This window comes from Triticum urartu, chromosome 1A (assembly GCF_056163025.1).
Source record: "Triticum urartu cultivar PI428250 chromosome 1A, HENAU_Tu73, whole genome shotgun sequence".
NCBI classification, from domain to species: domain Eukaryota; kingdom Viridiplantae; phylum Streptophyta; class Magnoliopsida; order Poales; family Poaceae; genus Triticum; species Triticum urartu.
This window is the reverse complement of record NC_141873.1, coordinates 496,984,976-497,007,294: the sequence shown is the minus strand read 5'-3', so window position 1 is coordinate 497,007,294 and position 22,319 is coordinate 496,984,976. Positions and strand designations below refer to the sequence as shown.

At 50.1% G+C, this 22,319-nt stretch overlaps 3 protein-coding genes and 1 pseudogene across 3 annotated transcripts; 2 read left to right on the top strand and 2 right to left on the bottom strand.

Moving 5' to 3' along the window:
• Positions 1-2,584: 2,584 nt before the first annotated feature.
• Positions 2,585-3,355, bottom strand: LOC125536483 (uncharacterized). The gene is made up of 2 exons (XM_048699714.2): positions 3,140-3,355; positions 2,585-3,017 (listed from the first exon to the last, which is right to left on the bottom strand). The coding sequence occupies exons 1-2, from the start codon at positions 3,255-3,257 to the stop codon at positions 2,827-2,829; spliced, it is 309 nt and encodes a 102-aa protein (XP_048555671.1). The 5' UTR covers positions 3,258-3,355; the 3' UTR covers positions 2,585-2,826.
• A 7,412-nt stretch (positions 3,356-10,767) lies between these two features.
• Positions 10,768-15,366, bottom strand: LOC147991943 (uncharacterized). Its single transcript, XM_087538879.1, has 3 exons — positions 14,619-15,366; positions 14,275-14,501; positions 10,768-11,433 (listed from the first exon to the last, which is right to left on the bottom strand). The coding sequence occupies exons 1-3, from the start codon at positions 15,364-15,366 to the stop codon at positions 10,768-10,770; spliced, it is 1,641 nt and encodes a 546-aa protein (XP_087395005.1).
• On the top strand, positions 12,879-14,017 carry LOC147991944 (uncharacterized). The gene has a single exon (XM_087539303.1). The coding sequence runs from the start codon at positions 13,190-13,192 to the stop codon at positions 13,790-13,792; it is 603 nt and encodes a 200-aa protein (XP_087395429.1). The 5' UTR covers positions 12,879-13,189; the 3' UTR covers positions 13,793-14,017.
• A 489-nt stretch (positions 15,367-15,855) lies between the features above and the next one.
• On the top strand, positions 15,856-17,317 carry LOC125532969 (uncharacterized; annotated as a pseudogene).
• The last annotated feature ends 5,002 nt before the right edge of the window (positions 17,318-22,319 follow it).

Here is a 22,319-nt window from a genome sequence, read left to right as displayed (position 1 = left end):
AGGCTCACACGTTGATTAGATCAGTGCCGAGATGCTAGCCGTAGGAATTTGTGTGAACAGATCGTCACGAAGATGACTAGATGCATCATTATTCCTTCTTCTCAGTTCTCACGATTGATCTGTTCGATCCCTTCTCGACGTGATCGATCATCAGCTAGCTAGAGACGAATCTAACCAACCGACCGAAACCAGCTTTATCGACGGTGGACGCGGAGCCCCGTACGTAGGCCTGAATGACTGTGGATAGCATCGCATTTTCTTGCATGGAAGGCGTAGATAATTAATGGATGAAGATCTCGTGTGATCTATGCATCGTATCCTGGAGTACTAGTTGGCAATACAAAATGGATGATGGCGTGGATACACAATGGCAATGCGAACGTGGGAATCTACTGGTTGTGATGTGATGTGATGTGATGTGAAGCCGCGGGAGGAATCTTTGCGTGGAGGTCGATCGGGCGGGCAGCGCTGTTCGCCGGCCATAGACGGACAGCGCCGGTTTTGTATGTTTCCAGCTCGGCCGTCCGTGCACCACGTAGTTAATCCTACAACACACGCCTCTAATGATCGATGTAGGGTTCCATGGAAATCCATTCTTCTTTCCGGGATGGATAACACGCGGTGAATAATTCCGTACGTAGCGTTCATCCGGTTGACAGCGTCGATCGCCTGCATGCATGTTGTGAATGGTTCTTCATTCAGGATAAAGTTAGTTTGACCACATGCAAGTATGAATCGGGTGGATCTCAAATCTCCAAGGAAAGGAAAGGATCAGAGACGCGCGAGAGGGAGGAGCCCACTGATCCACAGCGAGTGACGGAGTGAGCAACTGCGGAGAAGTCCTCGCCTCCTCCAACCCCAAAACGTCAATGCGTCGTATTCTCCCGATCTCCACCGGCTAGCGACGCACACTCAACAAAAAGAAAGGAGCATCTTCGTCCACGTACAAAGTCAAAGCACAAAAAACGTGTTCTGCTTAGAGCATATCTACCGCGGGACTTTTTAAATCGGGCTCCGCAAACGCTCGCGGATGCGACTAGACGCACCCGCGGACAATGACCGGTCACACCTTAAATTAGCCATTTCTCATATTTTAACCTCTAGATCCATATAAAGCATGCAGAAGAAATCCTACGTGCTACTCTAACTACTTTTTGTCGTCGAATATGTCCATAACAACGATGCCGGACGCCGACTCGACGGGCGGGTAAGAGGGCTCCAGCTCATCCTTCTCCTATTTGACCTCATTCATGTAGGCGAGCATCTTCACCTCCTCCGCAGCAATGTTGCGTCTCCATCTCCTGCCGGTGACGACGTGTGGCCTCCACAGCCGACTCCGACCGGAGGGAATCAAGGATGGCCTATTGCTCCGCCTGCAGATCCGCGTCGCCAGCGTCCCCCACATCCTCCTTCTCCTGCTCATTCTCCTCCTCCTCAACCTCATACTCCTCCAACTCCTCCTCCGGATCCACTGCATCCGGACGTAGCTCCATTGCGATTCGAGCTTCGCGCCTAGCCGGGATATGGTCAAGGAGCTCAAGTCGATGCTCCGGCGTCAGAAATGGCTCGCTCCTCACCCGGCAGCGTGGGGGCATGGCTACTAGGCAGGCGGGTGGAGTGAAAAGTGGCGGCGGACATGCGAAGGAAAATATGGATGGATGGTAGGGTTTCGATGCCGCCGGTCAACTTAAATAGTCAGACTAGGCAGTACGCGGCCCGCCGGAACGGCGCCGATGGAGAAGACGAGTTTCGAACCGCCGGGTTTTCGAACGTTTTACGTGAGACCAACCATCAGTCCGACGTGGCAATCGCGCCCAGACTCATTCCATATTTACGCTAGATATGAGGGGATGTCGATCAATTCGGACGTTTGAAACCTGTTTAAGATATCTATCTGGATCGAAAAATCGTGACCGATCGAACGGGCCGGCTGGGCGTTTGAGAGGGGCGCCCGGCTGTAGACGCTCTTATCGCGCAAGGCGGTGCGCGCAGAACGAATGAGGCCGAGCGATCACGTACATACACAAATCTTATCAAGGATCCGATACACGTTACACAAGTCTTATCAAGGATCAGATACACGCGTCTGTCCCTCTGCCTGAAGCTTTTGTATGGCACATAGGTAGGTTCCGTTGGGATCACTCAGACAGAAGTCACGGGACAGCATCTAGGCATCTCACGTCACGATGGAGTCCGTGCACCGTCCATCCATCTGTCGAGCAGCAGCAGCACAGGAGTTGTTTTCGGAGCAGAGGTAGCTCGCATGTCGCGAGCGAGCCTTTTCCCTCCCTCTCACCGCAACCGTGCACCGACGCGTCACGAGCGAGCACAACAGGACCCACGCAAGAGGGGGGGCATGTCGGGTTACGCCCAGAAGCAACAGATCGGACGAGATCTAGCATCACGGTCAAGCGAGCAATGATGCCCCCGCTGCTGATTGCTGAATTTCTTTCTTAAACCTACGGCATGCAGCAGTGCGTTAACTGATTGGAGCAGGCGAACCCGTGGGCGCCCTAAACCGACTGATTAGACGGAACGATTGATCGAGAGAGGCCAAGAGAGAGTATCTCTGGTCGGCATTAAGTAATCTGAAACTCTGGTGGCATCTGGAACACGATGGAGTACATGACAGTTGACAGATACAGTACTAGGAAGAGAGGAGAGGAGAGACCCGGCCGAGCAAAACATCGCTTGATCTTTTTTCCTTAGTTTATGCATGCATGGTGTGAAGCACAGTAATAACAGTAGTAATGGCTGTAGCTACGGACAGAGCGGCGCCAGCAGCAGCAGGCCTGACCAGCTGGTGCCGGTGGCGGTGAGCTCGGTTCACCCTCTTCCGGGGCCCTTGGGAGGGTCATGGCGGTTGTTGGCGCCGGACCCGGGGTAGTCGTTCACCTCCACGACCATCCTCGCCGCCGCCCGGCCCCGCGGCTTCCCGGCCGCCGCCGTCGTCATCTCCTGCCGAGAGGAAAGCTTCAGAGACGGCGGGCGCTGCTGGCTCCTCAGGCGCATGCTCCCTGCAAGACCACCACACGAATGATCAGCGACAGCAACTGAATCTATATATGGCGCATGTATCATGGATCAAGAACGGAAGAATCAGGAGCCGAGTGTCGGAGCAAGAAGGGAGAAAGCTTACTTGACGTGGGCACGGCGGACGCCGGCTGCAGGGGAAGGACGGCCAGGAGGAGGAGGACGACGAGGCAGAGGGAGGCGAGGAGAGGCCTCGGCCTGCTGGAGCGGCCGGGGGACTCCATTGCTGTTGCTAGAAACGAAAACAACTGTCACTGCTCACGGGTGGTGGTGGTGGTGGTAGGCAATGGTGTGTGGGTGGTGAGGTGTTGCCTGCTAGTGCTTGGGGTTTTATAGTTGGACCAGGGCTGGCTGGATGGCCGATGGCTGGCTTTCTCCTCTTGTCCCACTACAAAAGGTCAACTTCGCATTGCTTGCTCGGTTTAGCAGGCGGGGGTTTCTCTGCGGAAGTCCTCCCCTGTGCACGTCCTTGTGGCACTACTAGTAGTAGTAGTACTATTTTGATGGCTACCATTGTTAGTATTTTTTTGAGTTGGGAATGGCTACCATTTATTGTGTAATTTGTGAGTGGACTTATCCCGTCCCAAATATAGACCCACTCTAATGACATGATTAATTTTTAGTATTTTATGGCTACCATTGTTAGTATTTTCTGAGTTGGAAATGTCTACCATTTCATGGTAGCTGGATCGGCGCCGGGGGGGGGGGGGGGGGGGGGGAGTACAGAGGTTTCGTTCCCGGCCCGGCTTGCGAAGGACAAAACCCCCCGCATCTTAGAAGAAAAACAGGTTTCACATACACATGCTTCGTCTCACAGCCAAGATGTGTGCATTTCTTTTCGGTTTTTCTTGAAGAGGATCAGGAGCGACTCAGTCGTTCCAAAGACATGGCATGGGGGCAAAATGCTCCAAGATATGATACAGCTTAGAAAATTGTGCTAGTCAAAACAATGGTCTAGAGAAATACGATTGATCTTTTTATTCGCTTTTATGTGCGAGTCCCTTTTTTTCTTTTTGTACGCTTGTAGCCCGGAGAATTCGTTTCCCAGGGCAGAACGGCACTTGAGCCAACGCTGATGAACTCACTCTGCACCTTTGCAGTCACTCCAAAAGTTACTCCTCCTGGTAGCGTGTCGTGTGAGGTGTGAAGGCAATATCGCGGCATGGTTTTCGTCCGGACGCAGAAGATCCCGTGGCGATTCGGACCACCACGAGTCACGAGTAGTCGTCAACAGTGGGTCTCGACTGTTCACGGCCGGAAGCGAGCACTGTGGGGTGGCCACGCACCGAGGGCAACAGTGGGTGGTCTCTTGCGACTTGCGACGATGACACGGTAATCGGGCTATGCCGTAGCTGTAGGTCGCCCGCCGGCGTACGCTGCTACTACAGTCTAAAAGCATCTCCAGCCGTTAGCCTCTAGGCATTTTTTTCGTCTCCTGATGGGCTCCTCCGACAAGACAGGGATCATCCATTCTCCCATCCCTCCTCTCCTCCATTCCTTCAAGCAAGAAACAAACAAACAGAGCTCCATCGCCAAGAAACCATCACCGAGTTGCTTGCCGGTACCAATGGCGACCACCAAGAAGAGGGAGATGGTGTTCTTCGACATGTAGGCTGTGCAGTCCCCGTCGTATTAGGAGGCATTTAGAAACGCCTCCTAACACTCGCGAGGGGAAATACCTGTGTGGGCGCTTTGGAAGAACGCCCGCGATGCACAGATCATTGACGGCAATTTCTGAAATTGCCTCCGAAGCTTCAGCGTGCAAAATTTGCGATGACTGAACATCTACTGTGGGCCTCCCTCTCCCTCTCTCACCAACACACTAGTTGCTGGGCTGCATGTGACAATCGGCCAAGCCCAGCTCAAATACACTATGACACACGAGTTATATATAATATAACCCAAGCCTAATCTGAATCTCACCAGTCAACACACAAGTGTCTCTCTGCTTCTATCTGACAACTTCGTGCAAAGTATTACACAGCGCTGCTTTTAAACAGGCAATCATTCTGTTCGGTAGGCGATATGGGACTAAATAAACTGCCCCGAGCGTGAACGGTTGACGCTAAAAAGAAAAACGTTTACTACGATTCGATCCAGCGACCTCCCTTCTGCGATGTCCCAAAGGTGGAAGCTTGTAATACGAAATATTCCATACATTAGGGTCTCTTCTGAAAATATTACAGAGATTTGGAGGGGAAACAAGAACGCCTTCAAATGTGTGGTAGCAGTTTGCAGAACGCCCCCTATGCTTATACATATTACGGCACTTTCTAAAAACGCCGCTGAATGCCCTGTATTTAAAGGCGTTTCTTCAGTACGCCGTTACCTGAGCATATTTGAAGGCGTTTTCTCCAGAACGCCTTTAACAGAGCTAATCTAAGGCGTCTTTGAGAACGCCTTGAAGAAAATGCCTCCGTTAGTCTGCCGTGTTGTAGTGCTCTCCGCCTCCTCCGGCGCACCCTCGTTCGAGGACGTCTTCCCGGACATCTTCGAGCTGCTGGACGGCCGCGTGTGGGCGGGCCACGGCATCCGGCGCGCCGGCTGCCCGCGCATGCGCGAGGCCTTCGCCGCTTTCGGCTTGCCCGCGCCGGAGCCCGTGGGCGTCGTCGACTCGCTCGACGTGCTTCTCGCGCAGAGCGCGCAGGGGGTGCTTCGGGCAGGCCGCCGCCGGGGACGACGGCCAGGAGGAGGACGAGGAGGCGGCGGCGGCGGCCCTGGCGGAGCACTTCAGGATCGGCGCGCGGCGGGCGCGGGGGCTTCGGTGCCTGGACGGCGCGCGCGTGAGCCGCGAGGTGCTGGGACACCACGAAGGAATCAAATTTTTTTCACGGCGGCGGCGGCCCCTCGCGCCCGCGCGGGGACAACGGCGGCGGCGGCGAGGGCCAAGCGCGAGGAGGATGCGGGGCGGCAAACTCGGCGGATCCGGCGCAGCTGGACGTCGTCGTCGAGGCGTTCTGTGCGGGCGAGAGTTGGTGGGGGAGAGAAAGAGAAAAGAGATCACGTGGGTGGGCCTGAAGGAAAAGCGAGGAGAGAGAGGGAGTGGGAGGCTGACAATGGGCCCAAAGCAACTAAAGTAGTCTCTCTCCTCCCCCAGCTGCCCCCCGGGATCCTGGGAATGGGATGAGAGCGCCGGCCGTAGTTTTGGCCAAATCAGGCGATATTTGTACTCCTGGGGGCGCGAGTGGAAACTTTTTTGACCGCCGGCGCTGGAAAAGTGCTCTTGGGGGTCTTCCTGGGAAGACAGGTGGAGATGCTCTAACCAGCCGGGACTGCACTGAATCGACTTTCCGGCGTTTTCTTTTTCACGGCTCTAGTATAAGGGTATCTCTAAAGCAGATCCGTAGCTAGCCGGATCATCAAGGCGGATGTGTATCGATCAACTGGGTGGTGCGGGCGTGTTTTCTTTCGTAAACTGAAGACAAATGTTGAGAGATTTGCAGGAGTTCAGACACGTATACGTTGGACTCCGACACCCCCGGTTTACTCAAAACCCTTCTCGGACCCCATGCCTCCATCCTCCCTATTTTCTCTTCTTCCTATTTTCTCTCTTGCCTTCGCCGCCGCTCCACAACCCCGGCCGCCACGCCACACCCCTGCCGCAACTCTGCGTCTCCGTCACCTCCAGCGCTCCAACAGGGCTCCACCCTGCTTCTTCGTCGTCGTTTAGCCCCTGCCCTCCGACCGCCCCGCCAAGTACCATCCGCTACTGCTATACTCACCATGCCTAGCAAGTGAATCGTCGGAGCTAAAAACAGTTTTACCTTCTTCTTTCTGGCAATGGATTCCGATTTGGAGTACATATACGAGCACTATGTTGAGTTGTCCGACGGCTCGTCAGACGAGGAGTACTCCGATGAGACGGTGATGATGTAGGCGGTCGTTGAAGACGCGGAGCTTGCATAGGAACATGTTCTCAATTTCAAGGGCTCGATCAAGGGTCATCGAGTGCTCAACCGCAACAGGGCACGCGACCATTTGACGCGAGTAAAATGCACTCGTGGTCATTGGACTTACCGTATAAGCTCACTTTGATCACTGTACTCAGAAATACAGTTAATACAGTCACTATATACGTGTTGAGATGATTATACGGTCACTGTAGATCGTATAGCTCCGTATTTCATCTATTTGACTGGTCAAACTATCCACGTGCTGCCTCATCGGCTCATTTTCTCCGCGGGTCCTACCTGTCAGTGGGTGGAGAAAGAAGTAGAGCCAAAAAGTAAAATGATGCACAAGCGTGGATTGCAACCGGAGAACAGATGCTCGAGTGCCAGTAGTCTAACCAGCTGCGCCAGTGTCGCCTTGTTGTTGCATAGCTTTAAGTTCCCTTTCAGCGATGTATGCTCGCATCGATCAATAGACGACCGGCCGGACCGGCGGAGCTTAGTTAGATGCCGATCCACCGATGGCAGCTATCTAGCATGGACGACGATTTACAGTTTGGATGGATCGGCTCGCGCCTCACGCAGGTGCCTAAACAAGTGAAGTACAGTACTTATGAACTGATTAACAGCTAGCTCTTCTTATTAAGTAGCAGTATCTCTGAATCTGAGATGGAGCGCGTCCGTCCACCTCCACCCCCATTGATCTATCTCGTTCGTCACATGCCATGCGCATAGCTGCTTCCCAATGCCTCGCCTGTTTGTTGAAATGGAATCTTGTCAAGTACGTGTAGCAGCTAACTAGCTGCATCGCTGCACGACTGATCCACGCATGCATCACGCACTTAACCGCGGCACTTAGTTCACTACTCAACTACTTGAACAGAAGCCGGAAGTTGTCATGTGAGTAGTGAACTACTGGGAGCATTTAACTTGACACGTATTATTAAAAAAAACTCAACACCTATATACTGGAAGCTTTTAACTCAACACGTATATATTTCAACTACTGGAAGCTTTTAACTCACGTGACAGTTTCCATGCAACAGGTAAAAGTTTCCACTAGCTAGAGCACATACGCGAGAGCTTTGGGTTCGAATCTCTGTTCGCGCGTAATTTTATTTCCGCTCTGCTTATTTCTCCCACCCACTGACAGGTAGGACCGACATGGGCAGAGAGAAAAAATGAGCTGACGAGATTGTTTGACCGGTCAAATAGATGAAATACGGAGCTATATGATTTGTCAGTGACCATATAATCACCTCAACACGTATATAATGATCGTATTGACCGTATTCCTAAGTACAGTGACCAAAGTGAGCGTACACGATAAATCCAATGACCACGAGTGCATTTTACTCATTTGACACTGATGGCCAACTACTTTGCCCCAGATGCACTCTTCGCTGACCATTTTTGCCGCGTTTTGGTACGCGCAAAACTGTCTTCGATCGATTGTACCATGGCGTCCGGTCCTATGATGACTACTTCTTCTTGAAGAAGGACGCTGTGGGAACGGTTTGCTTCTCTGGTTACCAGAAGTGCATGGCCGCACTCTAGATGCTTGCATATGGCACGACCACTGATTCGTGGGACGAGTACCCATGGCTGTCTGAGAGCACATGCGGAGATGCCACGGTCAGGTTTGCAACTACCATGGTCGAGGTGTTCGGGCCTCAGTTCCTGAGAGAACCAGCTGTGGCAGACACTGAGAGGCTCTTGGCAATCTCAGAAGCAAGAGGGTGGCCATATTTGTTTGGATCTCTCAATTGAATGCATTGGAAGTGGAAAAACTGCCAGAAGGCTTTACACGGACAATATTAGGGTCATGTTAAGAAGCCCACCATCATTCTTGAAGTAGTGCCATATGATCTTTGGATTTGGCATGCCCTCTTTTGCATGTCCGGGTCTCATAATGACCTCAAAATGTGCTGCAGCTATCGCTGTTGTTTGCGAGGCTAACCGAAGAAAAAGGTCCTCCTTTCACTATACTGGCAATGGACATGAGTACAACGTGGGCGACTATGTGGTTGACAGTATCTACCTTTCGTGGGCTACCTTTGTTAGCACCACCTCTAACCCAGTTGGCTAGAAAAATGCTCACTTTGCCCAAAGACAAGAGACAACTAGAAATGATGTCGAGAGGGCATTTGGAGTTCTGCAGGCCCATTTTGCAATTGTTCGTGGATCTGCTAAATAATGGCATCCGAAGACCTTGTGGAAGGTGATGACATGTTGTTTGATCATGCACAACATGATCGTCGAGGATGAGGGTGACGATGCTGCCGCAACTCTAGAATTTGAGAACATGGGTGATCATATTTTCAAAAATATTCTCGGTACATGTTTTCCAAAATCCAAATTATGTCTAAAAAGAAAGAAAAACACGAATTGAAAATATGCTAACACATTTCAGCGTTTTTGTCCGTGTAATTTAAAAACATGTTGATAGCATTAAAAATATGTACACATTTTAAAAATGTTCATACATTTCAAAAAAAAATGTACGTGGCATTTTCCAAAAATGCTTATACAATGTAAAAATGTTTCTTGACACAGAGCCAATTTTTTTTGTAACATTCAAAAAATGTACGTGACATTTAAAAAAAATCTTCACATGTTTCAAAAGAGTGGCCTTATTATAAAATGTCTACACAATTTAAGCAAATGTTCACGTAGTATGAAAATGTTTAAGTACCACTCGTAAAAATGTATGTGATAATTAACAAAAATATTCATATGTTTCAAGAAAAATGTTTGTAACAATTAAAAAGTATACAATGCAAAAAAATGTCCGTGTGGTATAAAAAATATGTTTCATGGCATTCAAAAAAAGTTCAATGTGTATTTGATAAATATTTAACATGTATTCAAAAAGATAATCAAAACAAGTATCTGAAATAAAAAACTATATCATGTATTTGAAAAATGCTCAACGTTTATCAAAAATAGTTCCCACATGTATATAAAAAATGCACAATGTGTATTTTTATAGACACGTGTTGAAAAAAAAAACCCAAAGAAACTAGTGAAGAGACACAGAAAGACCAAATAACCAAAGAAAACCAGTGATGATACGAAGAAACACAAAGCCGGATAAGAAAACATAGAGAAAAAAGAAGAAGAAACGAGCCAGAGGCGCGACAGTACTAGGTTAGCCCACTCCTTCATGCCTAGAGGTGACACCGAGTTACGTCTTGCAGCGGGCGAGAAATAGCCCTGGAGTCCTCTCTATATATTGACATGATCGAACACAGAAATGACACAAACAAAGTTGATGTGATACAAAATATGCTTGACTTTTAGTTTTTTAAATCAAGTCATGCACCAAGATGGCAAAGATGCAATTCCCCACTAGAAGCCTCTGCATGCAGCACTCCATTGCTGAACTGCTTTTTGCTGGCTCTGTCCTCTCGTTCAATTGTTCCATCCATTGTCCAGTACTGGACCATAGTCGATTTCGTTTTTCCCAGTGCAGTACCACATATACAGATTCAAACGTATGTGTACATCACGAGGACGTACAAAACACATAGGAAAGTTATCAGCAGCTACATATACTAGAAATCAAATTCACAAAGAAGTTACCCATGGCACTTAGAGCGCACGTTTGCTTCCATCTTTGCTTTGCAAGAATGAACAATTTCCGGATATCAAATCCAAACAAGTGACGAATACACAGACTGGCTTCTCTTAATCAGAGCATTAGGCAAATCGGCATATGATCCGGAAATAAGATGCTGCACGAGTAAGCCAGGAATGCCAGCATACAAATTACAGTTAAGTAGCTGAACAACAAAATAGGCACTTGCTACGGCTACGCAACACTGAATACCAGACAACAAGTTCATTCTCCAAGCTCCATGAAAGGGATATGCGGACTTGGTGAGTAAGGCTCTATATACCCCATCATCAAGATAGGCAGCTGGTCATCAATAAGGAGGGACCAAGCAACAGTAATCTCCAATTTACAGTCACCAAGGTTAAATTCTTTTTGACTTACGTTGCTGGATTCCGGTGTGAAGGCAAAATAATGACTTGTGCAACCAGATTGTTCCAAGATATCCATGAGAATTTCTAGCCTTCCTTCTCTTTTTACCGAAGCAACTTGCCTTGACAGATCCAGATAGCCCCCTTCACCCACGGGAATTGTTCCACCTTTTGAACCAAACAACAAAACATGCTCAGATGGGCTCTCACAAGGTAGTGAGGAACAAACAACCCGGATGCCATTTTCAGAAGGCAGTGAGCCCTCTTGAACACGGATACTAAGGATGGTGGCTTGGAGTGATCGTTCAAGATGCGCACAGCACAACTCTATTGTGCAAAAGTGGCCACTGAGGTGACGCGTAGAAAAAGTATCACCAACATCACCATTATAAAAGAAGGCTTTACTGATCAGTGCTCTATTTTCAGACTTTGTTGTGCCCTTTAGTTTTAGTTGGATTTCAATGTTGACGGTGTCCATAGAGATAATTGCACGAGACGGGCTAGTCAAGTGCAAAAACGGATCCTGCAAACATCACCATTCAACATGAACTAATCAACAAGGATGCTGTTATGACCAGCATATTAGGGGCTTAGCCAAGTGAGTTATGGCCCAAGTATCTTAATCATTATTAGGGGCTTAGCCCAATTATCTTATCGTATTAGGATAGTTTGCTTAGGAATCAAGTAAACCTCTCTATATAAGGAGAGGAGATGTATCAATCTAATCAAGTAAGAAGCAATCAATATTTGCTCGGCTTCCCTTAGGGAGCCGGGAGACCTAAACCCTAGCCGCCTCTTGCGTCCGCCGCCGTCGCACCAGCCGCAAGGACGGCGCGCAGCCGCCGGCCGCCGCGCAATCTCCTCCTCCCTCCTCCCTCCTTCCCTTACAAGCTACGTCCTAGACCGGATAGAACCCTAATTTCTAACAATTTGGTATCAGTTAGCTTCGGTTCGATCATGTCTTCACCGCTGCCCAACCCGTCTCTTCCGCTGCCGGTCACGACCGTCGCCCCGCTCCTGCCCGCGCCGGGATCCTCCGTCGCGCCCGCCCCTGTCGTCCTCACCTCGAAGGTGTCCGGGGCGCTGCGGGACCTAACACAGGCGGTCCAGGAGATCCACCTGTTCTTGGCCGGGTCCTATGGGCCGCACCCGGCTGCGCCGCCCATCACCGCCACCGCGCCGCCGTGGCTGCCGTGGCAGCCGCTGCACCAAGCGGCCCCCGCAGCGCTCGCCGGGCTGCTGCAGCAGCCGCTGCAGCTGCCATCCATCGCCCCGTCCTGGCTGTCGTGGCAGCCGCCGCATCAGGCGGCCTTCGCTGCGCTCGCCGGGCCACTGCAGCTGCCATCCATCGCCACCACCGCCCAGCCCTGGCTGCACTGGAAGCTGCCGCTCCTGCCGGCCTCCGCCGCGCCCGGCGCTCCGCCGCAGCAGCCGTTGCCGCTGCCCGATGCGCCACCGCCGCAGTCGCTGCCGCAGCCACTGCCGGTTAGCTCCGGCCCCGCATCGACCGCGCCGGCGGGAGTCCCGCTCCACCAAGTCCAGTCCCCGCCGTCGCCGTCACCGCTTCCGTCTTGGATCGCTACCCGCCACCTGTCGGCGGCGGTGAGGCTGCAGGCTACTGCGCGCGGCCTCCTAGCGCGTCGGCGTGTGCAGGAGATGCGTGGTCTGCAGCTGCCGCTCCTCCAAGTTGCCCTTCGCTGCGCAAAGGACCTCGATCTCATCCGCTGCGCCGGGGATCTTGGGCATGCGGTTTCCCCCACGGGCAGCGGGCATGCTATTTTCCCCACGGGCAGCGACCGCTGCAACTCCAGGCACCACCTCTGCCCAGCTCTGGACTGCCGTCACCGGCCGGCCTGCCGATACACCAAGTCCGGTTCCCGCCCTCCCCGTCGCCACTACCAGCTTGGGCGGCTGGGTCTTCTCCATCGCCAGTCTACACCACGGTTCCAGAGCAGCCGACCCCGTTTCCGCAGTTCGGCGGGCCATCCGGCTCCGCGGGTCCCTACCCGGAGTACTCCGACCAGGCGCCACCCGCCTCGCTGCTCCGCACCTCCGAGCCAGCTCAACATGGCACTCCGACCCAGACACCGCCGCGGTTCGCCAAGATCGACTTCGCCACCTATGACGGCACGAAGGACCCCCTCAACTGGCTCAACCAGTGCGACCAGTTCTTTCGCGGGCAGCGCACCCTCGCCTCGGAGCGCACCTGGCTCGCCTCTTACCACCTCCGTGGCGCGGCACAGACCTGGTACTACGCCCTTGAGCAGGACGAGGGCAGCATGCCCCCTTGGGAGCGCTTCCGCGAGCTCTGCCTCCTTCATTTTGGGCCCCCGATCCGCGGGAGCCGCCTGGCAGAGCTAGGCCGCCTTCCCTTCACCTCCACGGTTCAGGACTTCGCCGAACGTTTCCAGGCCCTGGCATGCCACGCGTTCGGCGTGACGGCGCAGCAGCGGGCCGACCTCTTTGTCGGTGGACTTCCGGATCACATTCGCGTGGACGTGGAGCTTCGGGGACCCCAGGATCTCCAAACGGCCATGTACTACGCCCGTGCGTTCGAGCGCCGCGCGGTGGCCGTCCAGCAGGAGTCACCGTCCCGGGCCACTGGGTCGCTACCCTGGCCAGATCCCGCTCAGGTTCGGCCTGCTCAGGCTTCCGCGGCACCCCTCGCCGCGACCGCGGCGTGCCCGTTCCGCCGGCTCACCTCGGTCGAGCTACTCGAGCGTCGCCGCCAAGGGTTGTGCTTCAACTGCGACGAGCCCTACACGCCCGGCCACGCCTGCCCACGACTCTTCTACCTGGAGGTTGCAGACTACATTCCGGAGGACGTCGTCGCCGCCGACCTTGCCGCCCCAGCTGTCACGAAGGTGTTTGACGCTGGTTGATCACCTCGAGGAGTTCAGCAAGCGCTTCCCCACCTTACAGCTCGAGGACGAGCTGTTTGTGCAGGCGGGGAGAAGTGTTATGACCAGCATATTAGGGGCTTAGCCAAGTGGGTTATGGCCCAAGTATCTTAATCATTATTAGGGGCTTAGCCCAATTATCTTATCGTATTAGGATCGTTTGCTTAGGAGTCAAGTAAACCTCTCTATATAAGGAGAGGAGATGTATCAATCTAATCAAGTAAGAAGCAATCAATATTTGCTCGGCTTCCCTTAGGGAGCCGGGAGACCTAAACCCTAGCCGCCTCTTGTGTCAGCCGCCGTCGCACCAGCCGCAAGGACGGCCCCCAGCCGCCGGCCGCCGCGCAATCTCCTCCTCCCTCCTTCCCTTACAGGCTATGCCCTAGACCGGATAGAACCCTAGTTTCTACCAGATGCAGATGCACACAATAAGAAAAAAGAAGAAAAGGAAGCTACCCACTTACATGCTCCGTGAGGAGTTGGTAGTCATCCCTAGTGCGAAAGAAGAGAATGTTGCGACGATTGTCCACAACATCTCGGGCGGCAACCACGCCGTACACCTTCAGTGGCCAGTTGTGGCATTTCACTTTTGCAACTTTAATGGAGTACATTTGCATGGTCCTCCGGCAACCAGCATCCAATGGGACGTGGCCTGGTATGCAGTGTGTAAAGAGCATGGGGCTCAACAATGCTGCATGCAGGCGAGTGAAGTATGTTGTTAATCTAACATGAACTAACTAAATAATCCATTCAAGCAGATGTACACATTAATATGTATAAGCACACATATCCATACATGTTTGCTCACTCGTGTCTTCGAAGCTGCAGCCGTTACTGCACGTGCGTTCCCAGCGACTAATGTAGTTAGCGAAGTTGCTCTCCTCAATCATCTCCATCTCCTTCTCCTCATCCTCATCCTCCTCCCACTCCATGTCCTCATCTTCGCGTATGGATAGCAATTTTATAGTAAAATTCGGTACCCATCTACCGAGCCAGTCGAAAACTGCCATGATCAACTGCAATGTGGAGATATAGTGCACGAAGGGCTCACGAGTAAATATGCATGTTGCTAGGAATTTCGTCTCTGTGGAGACTAGTTGGCGCATGTCATCCCACAGCTCATCGATCAGCCACAAGAGCGAGTTCAGTTTTAAGCCGAACCTCGGCGCCATGGTGTCTGCCTCCACCGCAGACATGTTTCTGGCTGACCCGGCTATGGATATGGAGATAGTAACCAGCAGCTCCTTGAAATGCTCCTCCGTTTCCTTGTCACCATCATCTCCAATCTGGCGCTGGGTCGCAGGGAGGCTCATCTCACTTTCATCGCTGATCGGGGGCTGGATCGCATGGAAGCTCCACCGGAGCAGAGAATCGGCCCGACTTAAGATCCTTCGCGACACCTGGATCATATCATCTTGCAACTGTAGCAGATCCTTGTGACTTGCGGACCCGCGGCGTCCCACCTTAATCATCTTCTTCTCCAGGACCTGGATCTGGCTGATACTTTCCTCCGTGAGCTTCGCGGCAGCGCACACTTCCTGGCTCAACATGAACATGCTTCCCTTCCCCCCTTACCTCCGTCGCCATCTCACCGTCGGCCCAGATCTTTCCATCCAGGATTCCCCAGAACCAACCGGCGGCCAGGCAGGGCCAAGCGAAGGCGAGGTAGGGAGGGATGGGGCGGTGTCGGCGTATGCAGGCGGCAGGACCCGGCGGCGAGCGGGGAGGGGAGCGGTCGGAGATACCGTGCGGTGGCGTCCGCGGGCCGTGCCCTCGAACCTAGGTTGACCAAAACGACTCGCACAACTCGTTGCCGCGTGCCGGATCAGACACGTCCCGGGTCAAGCACACGTCCCGGTTAACACTGGCGAGGACGTTGAGATGGAGAATTCATCCTTGGCATACTGTCGAAGTTCCAAGAAGACGTCGGCGACGTCGCTTCGGTGCTCGAAGCAGAAAGGACGAGCAAGGAGGCAGCGGTAGCGCTAAGCTTTGCCTTCAGGTTAGAGCTGTGCTGCAAGCGGATCGACGAGCTGTGGCTCGAGATGCGCGAAATACTGAGATCGTTCTCGGCGGAGAAGAAGGATCTAGTTAAGACCATGACCATGTTTACTTCTGAGCCGTACGTGCACCGCATCGCCAAGCTGAAACGGGTCTCTGAGTGTATCACCATGCTCCGGCGGTTGGACCCAGGTCTTGACTCCAAAGTGAAATCAACGCTCGTCGAGTTGAAATCGGAATCCTTCTTATCCGCCATGGAGGGGGAGAGGGAAGGTGTCGCGGGAGGAGACGGAGCGAAATCTTCCGCGGAGATGGACAAGTCATTCGCTGCTTACCGTCTCTTCTGGGAACGGACATGGGGCACTGACTACAGGATGGGTTTCTTCTTCATCTACAGCATGGGCACTGACTACAGCGTTACGAACATCTGAGTGAGTAACAATCTTAGCTAGGTTTCTTCTTCATTTACTGCATGCCTAAAGCAGGCCGATTCCTCCTATAAGAGCAGGAATTTACTCTGAAGTATGTTGCCAGATTGTTACTGTTTTATTTTTCTTGAATGGATCGCAAAAGGAGTCTTAGTTACTTCATGGTAGATCTATAACGCATGCTTCGATTGGATCTGTGCAGCATTATTGAGCCCCATGCAATATACACATTGCACGCCAGGCCGCATCCCTGTTGACGCTGTTGTAGGGAGCACCTTGCAGATTAACTCCATCAAAGTCTCTGCAGAGAAGAACTTGGGCATTCACTGGAGGTGTATGGAGTGGTAGCAGTCCGAGACGCTGCAGACCGTCATCGCAACCCTCTCCTCCTTCGTACATGGAATGACTGCCAAATCCTCACAAGTACACATGTTGCTTTATTGTCTTATATACTCTCTTGTTTGTTGCCTGCGTCATTGTTAATAATCAGTTAATGGCAAATGATGATTCTCGCAGGATCCTTTTTTGCAATTGACTGGGCCGGTACGTGCAATTGTGTCGACGGATACTGTTTACATTGAAATCCAACTAAAAGTAAAGGACAAAACAAAATCTGAGGATAGAGCACTGATCAGTACATTCTACCTTTATATTGCCGAGCAACATGGAAGTTTCCTTGTCAGCAGCCCCTTATGCACAGTGGAGCTATGCTGTGAGAGACTTCAAGAGTCAGTCCAGGCCACTATCCTGAGTGCAGTAATTAAAGCCCACGAAGGGTCATCTCCTTTTCCACATGGCGGAAGAATTGTCTGCTCTTCACTACCTTGTCATGGTTATGAAGATATCACTGGGCTCCCATGCATCTACGGAAGTTGTGCTGCTTGAGTCACGAGATGGAAGAATGCCAATGGCTAGAAATGGTCACCTTGATCTAATACGGTGTGTGGTTTCTGTGGAATTAAGAGGAAAGTTGAAATTTATCATAAAGACCTATTCACCTTCACACCCTGCTGAGATGGCTACTTATGATGTCCTCTTCACACCCCAAAAATGCAACATAAGTAAAAAAAACAGGTAACCTTGATGGTGGCTCTAAGGTGGAGATTACTGTTGCTTGGTCCTTCCTTCCCGCATCGAAGATGCTATCTTTTTGAATAGATACATGGACCTTGTGTATGTGAGTTTTCCATGTCGCTCTGTCATCTATTGTATAGTCTTGTCAAGCTATGTCGGCCTTTTGATTATTGTCAAGCTATATGAAATGTTTAAATACAGAGGTACTCCCTCCGTAAAATTAGTGATCTAAACGCTCTTATATTAGTTTACAGAGGGAGTATATGTGAATTAATTGTAAATTGTTGTGTTATGCTTGATAACCAATCATGTTAAGGAAAATATCTTTGACATATTGCTTGATAACCGCAATATGAGTTGTTCATAGTGGTAACCTATTCATTGTGATCGGAGATCCCGTGAATTAGATGTGGAAGACAAGCTGTTGGTCAACTGAGAGGAGAGTATCCTTAAAATTAACAATATCACTCCATGAAGATGCAATACTCTTCTAATCTGCATGGCAGGTTGATGTATATCTTAATGTGTTCTAAGTGGCTCTTTTAAGCAAAAATGTTGTCCTGCAGAACATCTTTTGAAGAACACACCTATATGAGTCTGATTGTCAAAACGTCGCAATCTATGAGAGTAGGGTTCTCTCTAGTAAACTCATGAAAGGTCTCGGAGTGTGACGCATAAGCTCCACCCACGGGGAAGACCCACGGTAGCCACGTATCGGTCAAGGCTTTATGTGAAGCTAGATTCGCAGAAAACTTGCAGTTCAAGGCCTAGTCCACTGTTCAAGTTGCTTACTAGTGTAGCATAGAGTTCTAGGTGGAAGTTCAACTTAACAGTCTCCACTGTAGTACCAGTATATAAAACAATATTTTGGAACCAAAGGCAAATTTTGTGTGCCTTTGGGATTTGGTGGGGGATTGCTGGAATTTTGTCTATTTTGGGCCTAGCCCAATAGCAGTTTTAGAAATTCCTAATAAACCCTAGAGGCCCACGCAGCCCATTCGTGCAAGGCAAGAGGTGGAACAAAAGTTTAGTCCCACATTGCTAGTTTAGAGGGAGTTGGACCTCTTTATAAGGGAGGTTCTTTCCCCACTTGTATGAGCATGAGGACAAGAGGGATATCCATGCGTGCTCCTCCTCCGCCGCCCGCCGCACCGCGCCACGGGTTGCGGGAATGAGTGATACGTCTCCGTCGTATCTACTTTTCCAAATACTTTTGCCCTTATTTTGGACTCTAACTTGCATGATTTGAATGGAACTAACCCGTACTGACGTTGTTTTCAGCAGAATTACCATGGTGTTATTTATGTGCAGAAACAAACGTTCTCGGAATGACCTGATACTTCACGGAGCAACTTTTCAGAAAATATAAAAAATACCTGCAAAAGATGAAGGCCAGGGGCCCACCACCTCTCCATGAGGGTGGGGGGCGTGCCCCCCTACTTCGTGGGCCCCCTGTTGCCTCTCCGACTCCAACTCCAACTCCATATATTGTGTTTCGGGGAGAAAAAAATCAGAGAGAAGAAATCATTGCATTTTACGATACGGAGCCGCCGCCAAGCCCTAAAACCCCTCGGGAGGGCTGATCTGGAGTCCGTTCGGGGCTCCGGAGAGGGGAATCCGTCGCCATCGTCATCATCAACCATCCTCCATCACCAATTTCATGATCCTCACCGTCATGCGTGAGTAATTCCATCGTAGGCTTGCTGGACGGTGATGGGTTGGATGGGATCTATCATGTAATCGAGTTAGTTTTGTTAGGGTTTGATCCCTAGCGTCCACTATGTTCTGTCATTGATGTTGCTATGACTTTGCTATGCTTAATGCTTGTCACTAGGGCCCGAGTGCCATGATTTCTGATCTGAACCTATTATGTTTTCATCAATATATGAGTGTTCTTGATCCTATCTTGCAAGTCTATAGTTACCTATTATGTGTTATGATCCGTTAACCCCGAAGTGACAATAATCGGGATACTTATCGGTGATGACCGTAGTTTGAGGAGTTCATGTATTCACTATGTGTTAATGCTTTGTTCTGGTTCTCTATTAAAAGGAGGTCTTAATATCCCTTAGTTTCCGTAAGGACCCCGCTCCCACGGGAGGGTAGGACAAAAGATGTTATGCAAGTTCTTTTCCATAAGCACGTATGACTATATTCGGAATACATGCCTACATTACATTGACGAACTGGAGCTAGTTCTGTGTCACCCTAGGTTATGACTATTACATGATGAACTGCATCCGTCATAATTCTCCATCACCGATCCATTGCCTACGAGCTTTCCATATATTGTTCTCCACTTATTTACTTTTCCGTTGCTATTGTTATCATCACTACAAAATACCAAAAACATTACTTTTACTACTATTACCTTTTGTTACCGTTATCACTACATCATATTACTTTGCTACTAAACACTTTGCTGCAGATATTAAGTTTCTAGGTGTGGTTGAATTGACAACTCAGCTGCTAATACTTGAGAATATTCTTTGGCTCCCCTTGTGTCAATAAATTTGGGTTGAATACTCTACCCTCAAAAACTAATGCGATCCCCTATACTTGTGGGTTATCAATGAGCCGAGCCGATGTCTAAATTTTTGCCACGCACTACAGGTATACGAAAGGTCACTCGGGAGCTGGAAAGTTTTTGCTGCAGTGGATATTGAATACAAACGCGGCACCCTTCGGCTGCTGTCTATTCATTTCGTCTCCCGCGTTCCCTTCAGCTCCCGGCGTAGCCTCTCGCCTCCTTCTCTTGCGCCTATAAAAGGGAGGTCGCTCCTCTCAGAGAGATGCACCAGAACTTCTCCTTCCTCTCTTCACCGGTTCCAATCTCCGAGCTACTGTTGTCTTCCTCATCCCGGCTTGCAGCGTGCACCGCGAGTCGGGACAGTAGGCCTCCGAAACCTCACCTCTTTGAGTCATGTACGGGAGAAGGGTGATAAGGTTTTTGGGGAGCGCCCAGCGCGACTACTGACTTCTTCGTCACGGACACCCCGGACTCCGACGACTACTTCCCCGACGTCGACAACCTCCTCGAGGACATGGCTGGCGAGGACATCGACCCCAAGTCCAGTACTACTGCTGCTTCTGTCACGTATGTGTTCTTCTTCTTTCTGTTAGATGTCCTGTCACAGTTTCTCATACTAGTACTTGCCCTAGATGTGTTAGGTTTTACTCCATACATGCAACTAGCTCTACAGTCTGCTCTAGATATGCTAGGCTACAGTTCATATATGCAGATGTTATTTACCTTCTCTCTGTCAAAATGCATGACTTGTTTTATCTCTACTATATTAGTCATGCTTTATCTAGTATTTTTGTTAATAAAATCATTTGGTAAATTGCTCAAATTTCCAACAATCCAAAAACCTTATTATAGGCAATTTACCCCAAGTGGTTTTGCTGCTTCCATGAGACCTCCTATGTTTGACGGTATCTACTATAAGAGGTGGCGCGTGAGAGCAGTCTTATGGTTTCAAACCATGAGTTGCTATGACACCATGCTTGGCAAGCCTGAAGGGGAACTTGATGCCCAACAGGAACAAGCTTTTCAGAAAATGGATACTCTGTTTAAGGCTACTCTCTTGTGTGTTCTTGGTGAGAACATAGTTGATGCTTATGCGTCAATTGATAATGGAAAAGATATGTGGGATGCACTCGGGGCCAAGTTTGGGGTCTCGGATGCAGGCACTGAGTTGTACATCATGAAGCAATTCTATGATTACAAGATGACTGAAGAGCGCTCCGTGGTTTAGCAAGCTCATGAGATACAGTCATTTGCTAGAGAACTTGAGCACTTCAATTGTATGCTACCGGACAAGTTTGTTGCCGGAGGTATCATCACTAAGCTTCCTCCTTCATGGAGGAACTTTGCTACCTTACTAAAGCATAAGAGGTAGGAGTTTTCCGTTTCGAATCTCATTGGCACTCTTGATGTGGAAGAAAAGGCGAGAGCAAAGGACACACGTGCTCGAGGTATTGAGGGAGGATCTAGTGCCAATTTGGTATAGAAGAAGAACTTCTAGCCCCACAAGTTCAAGAACAAGGGCAAGCTTGATGGTAAAGCAAAGTTTGATGGGAAGAACAAGGCTGTGCAACAGACGAACTTCAAGAAGAAGAATGACAAGAAGAAAGGTGTTTGTCATGTGTGTGGGGATCCTGATCATTGGGCTCCTAGTTGCCCTAATCGCTATGACAAGCGTCATCCTGGGAAAGGCGGCAAGACCGCTAATGTTGTCATTGGAGAATTGACATGAAGGATGTTGGGTATGGTATATTTCTCACTATTCTTTCAGTATATCATTCTCCTAATTGGTTGATTGACACGGGTGCTAATGTGCATGTATGCAGTGATATTTTCATGTTTTTGTCTTATCAGACCACAGGGACTTCAACTGTGCTGATGGGCAATGGTTCAAGTGCTTCTGTTCGTGGTGTTGGCACGGTCGATCTGAAGTTTACTTCAGGGAAGATCGTGCGGCTAAAGAACGTGCATTATGTCCCCTCCGTCAATAAAAATCTTGTTAGCGGATCTCTTCTATGTAGAGATGGATACAAGCTTGCCTTTGAGTCGAATAAATTTGTAATATCCAAGTATGAAACCTTTGTTGGTAAAGGCTATGAGTCAGGAGGCCTGTTTCATTTATCCTTATCAGACGTTTGCAATAAAGTTGTTAATCATATTTGCAATAATAGTGAATCAGATGTGTGGCATTCACGTCTTTGTCATGTTAAATTTGGTTGCATGTCGCGACTAGCGAAGTTGAACTTAATCCCTAATTTCACCACTGTCAAGGGATCCAAGTGTCAAGTGTGTGTGCAAGCTAAGCAACCTCGTAAGTCTCATGTGACTGCAGAAACGAGAAATCTTGCACCACTAGAACTCATACATTCAGATCTATGTGAAATGAATGGTGTTTTGACAAAAGGTGGAAAGAAATATTTCATGACGTTAATTGACGACTCCACTAGATACTGCCGTGTGTATCTTCTGAAATCTAAGG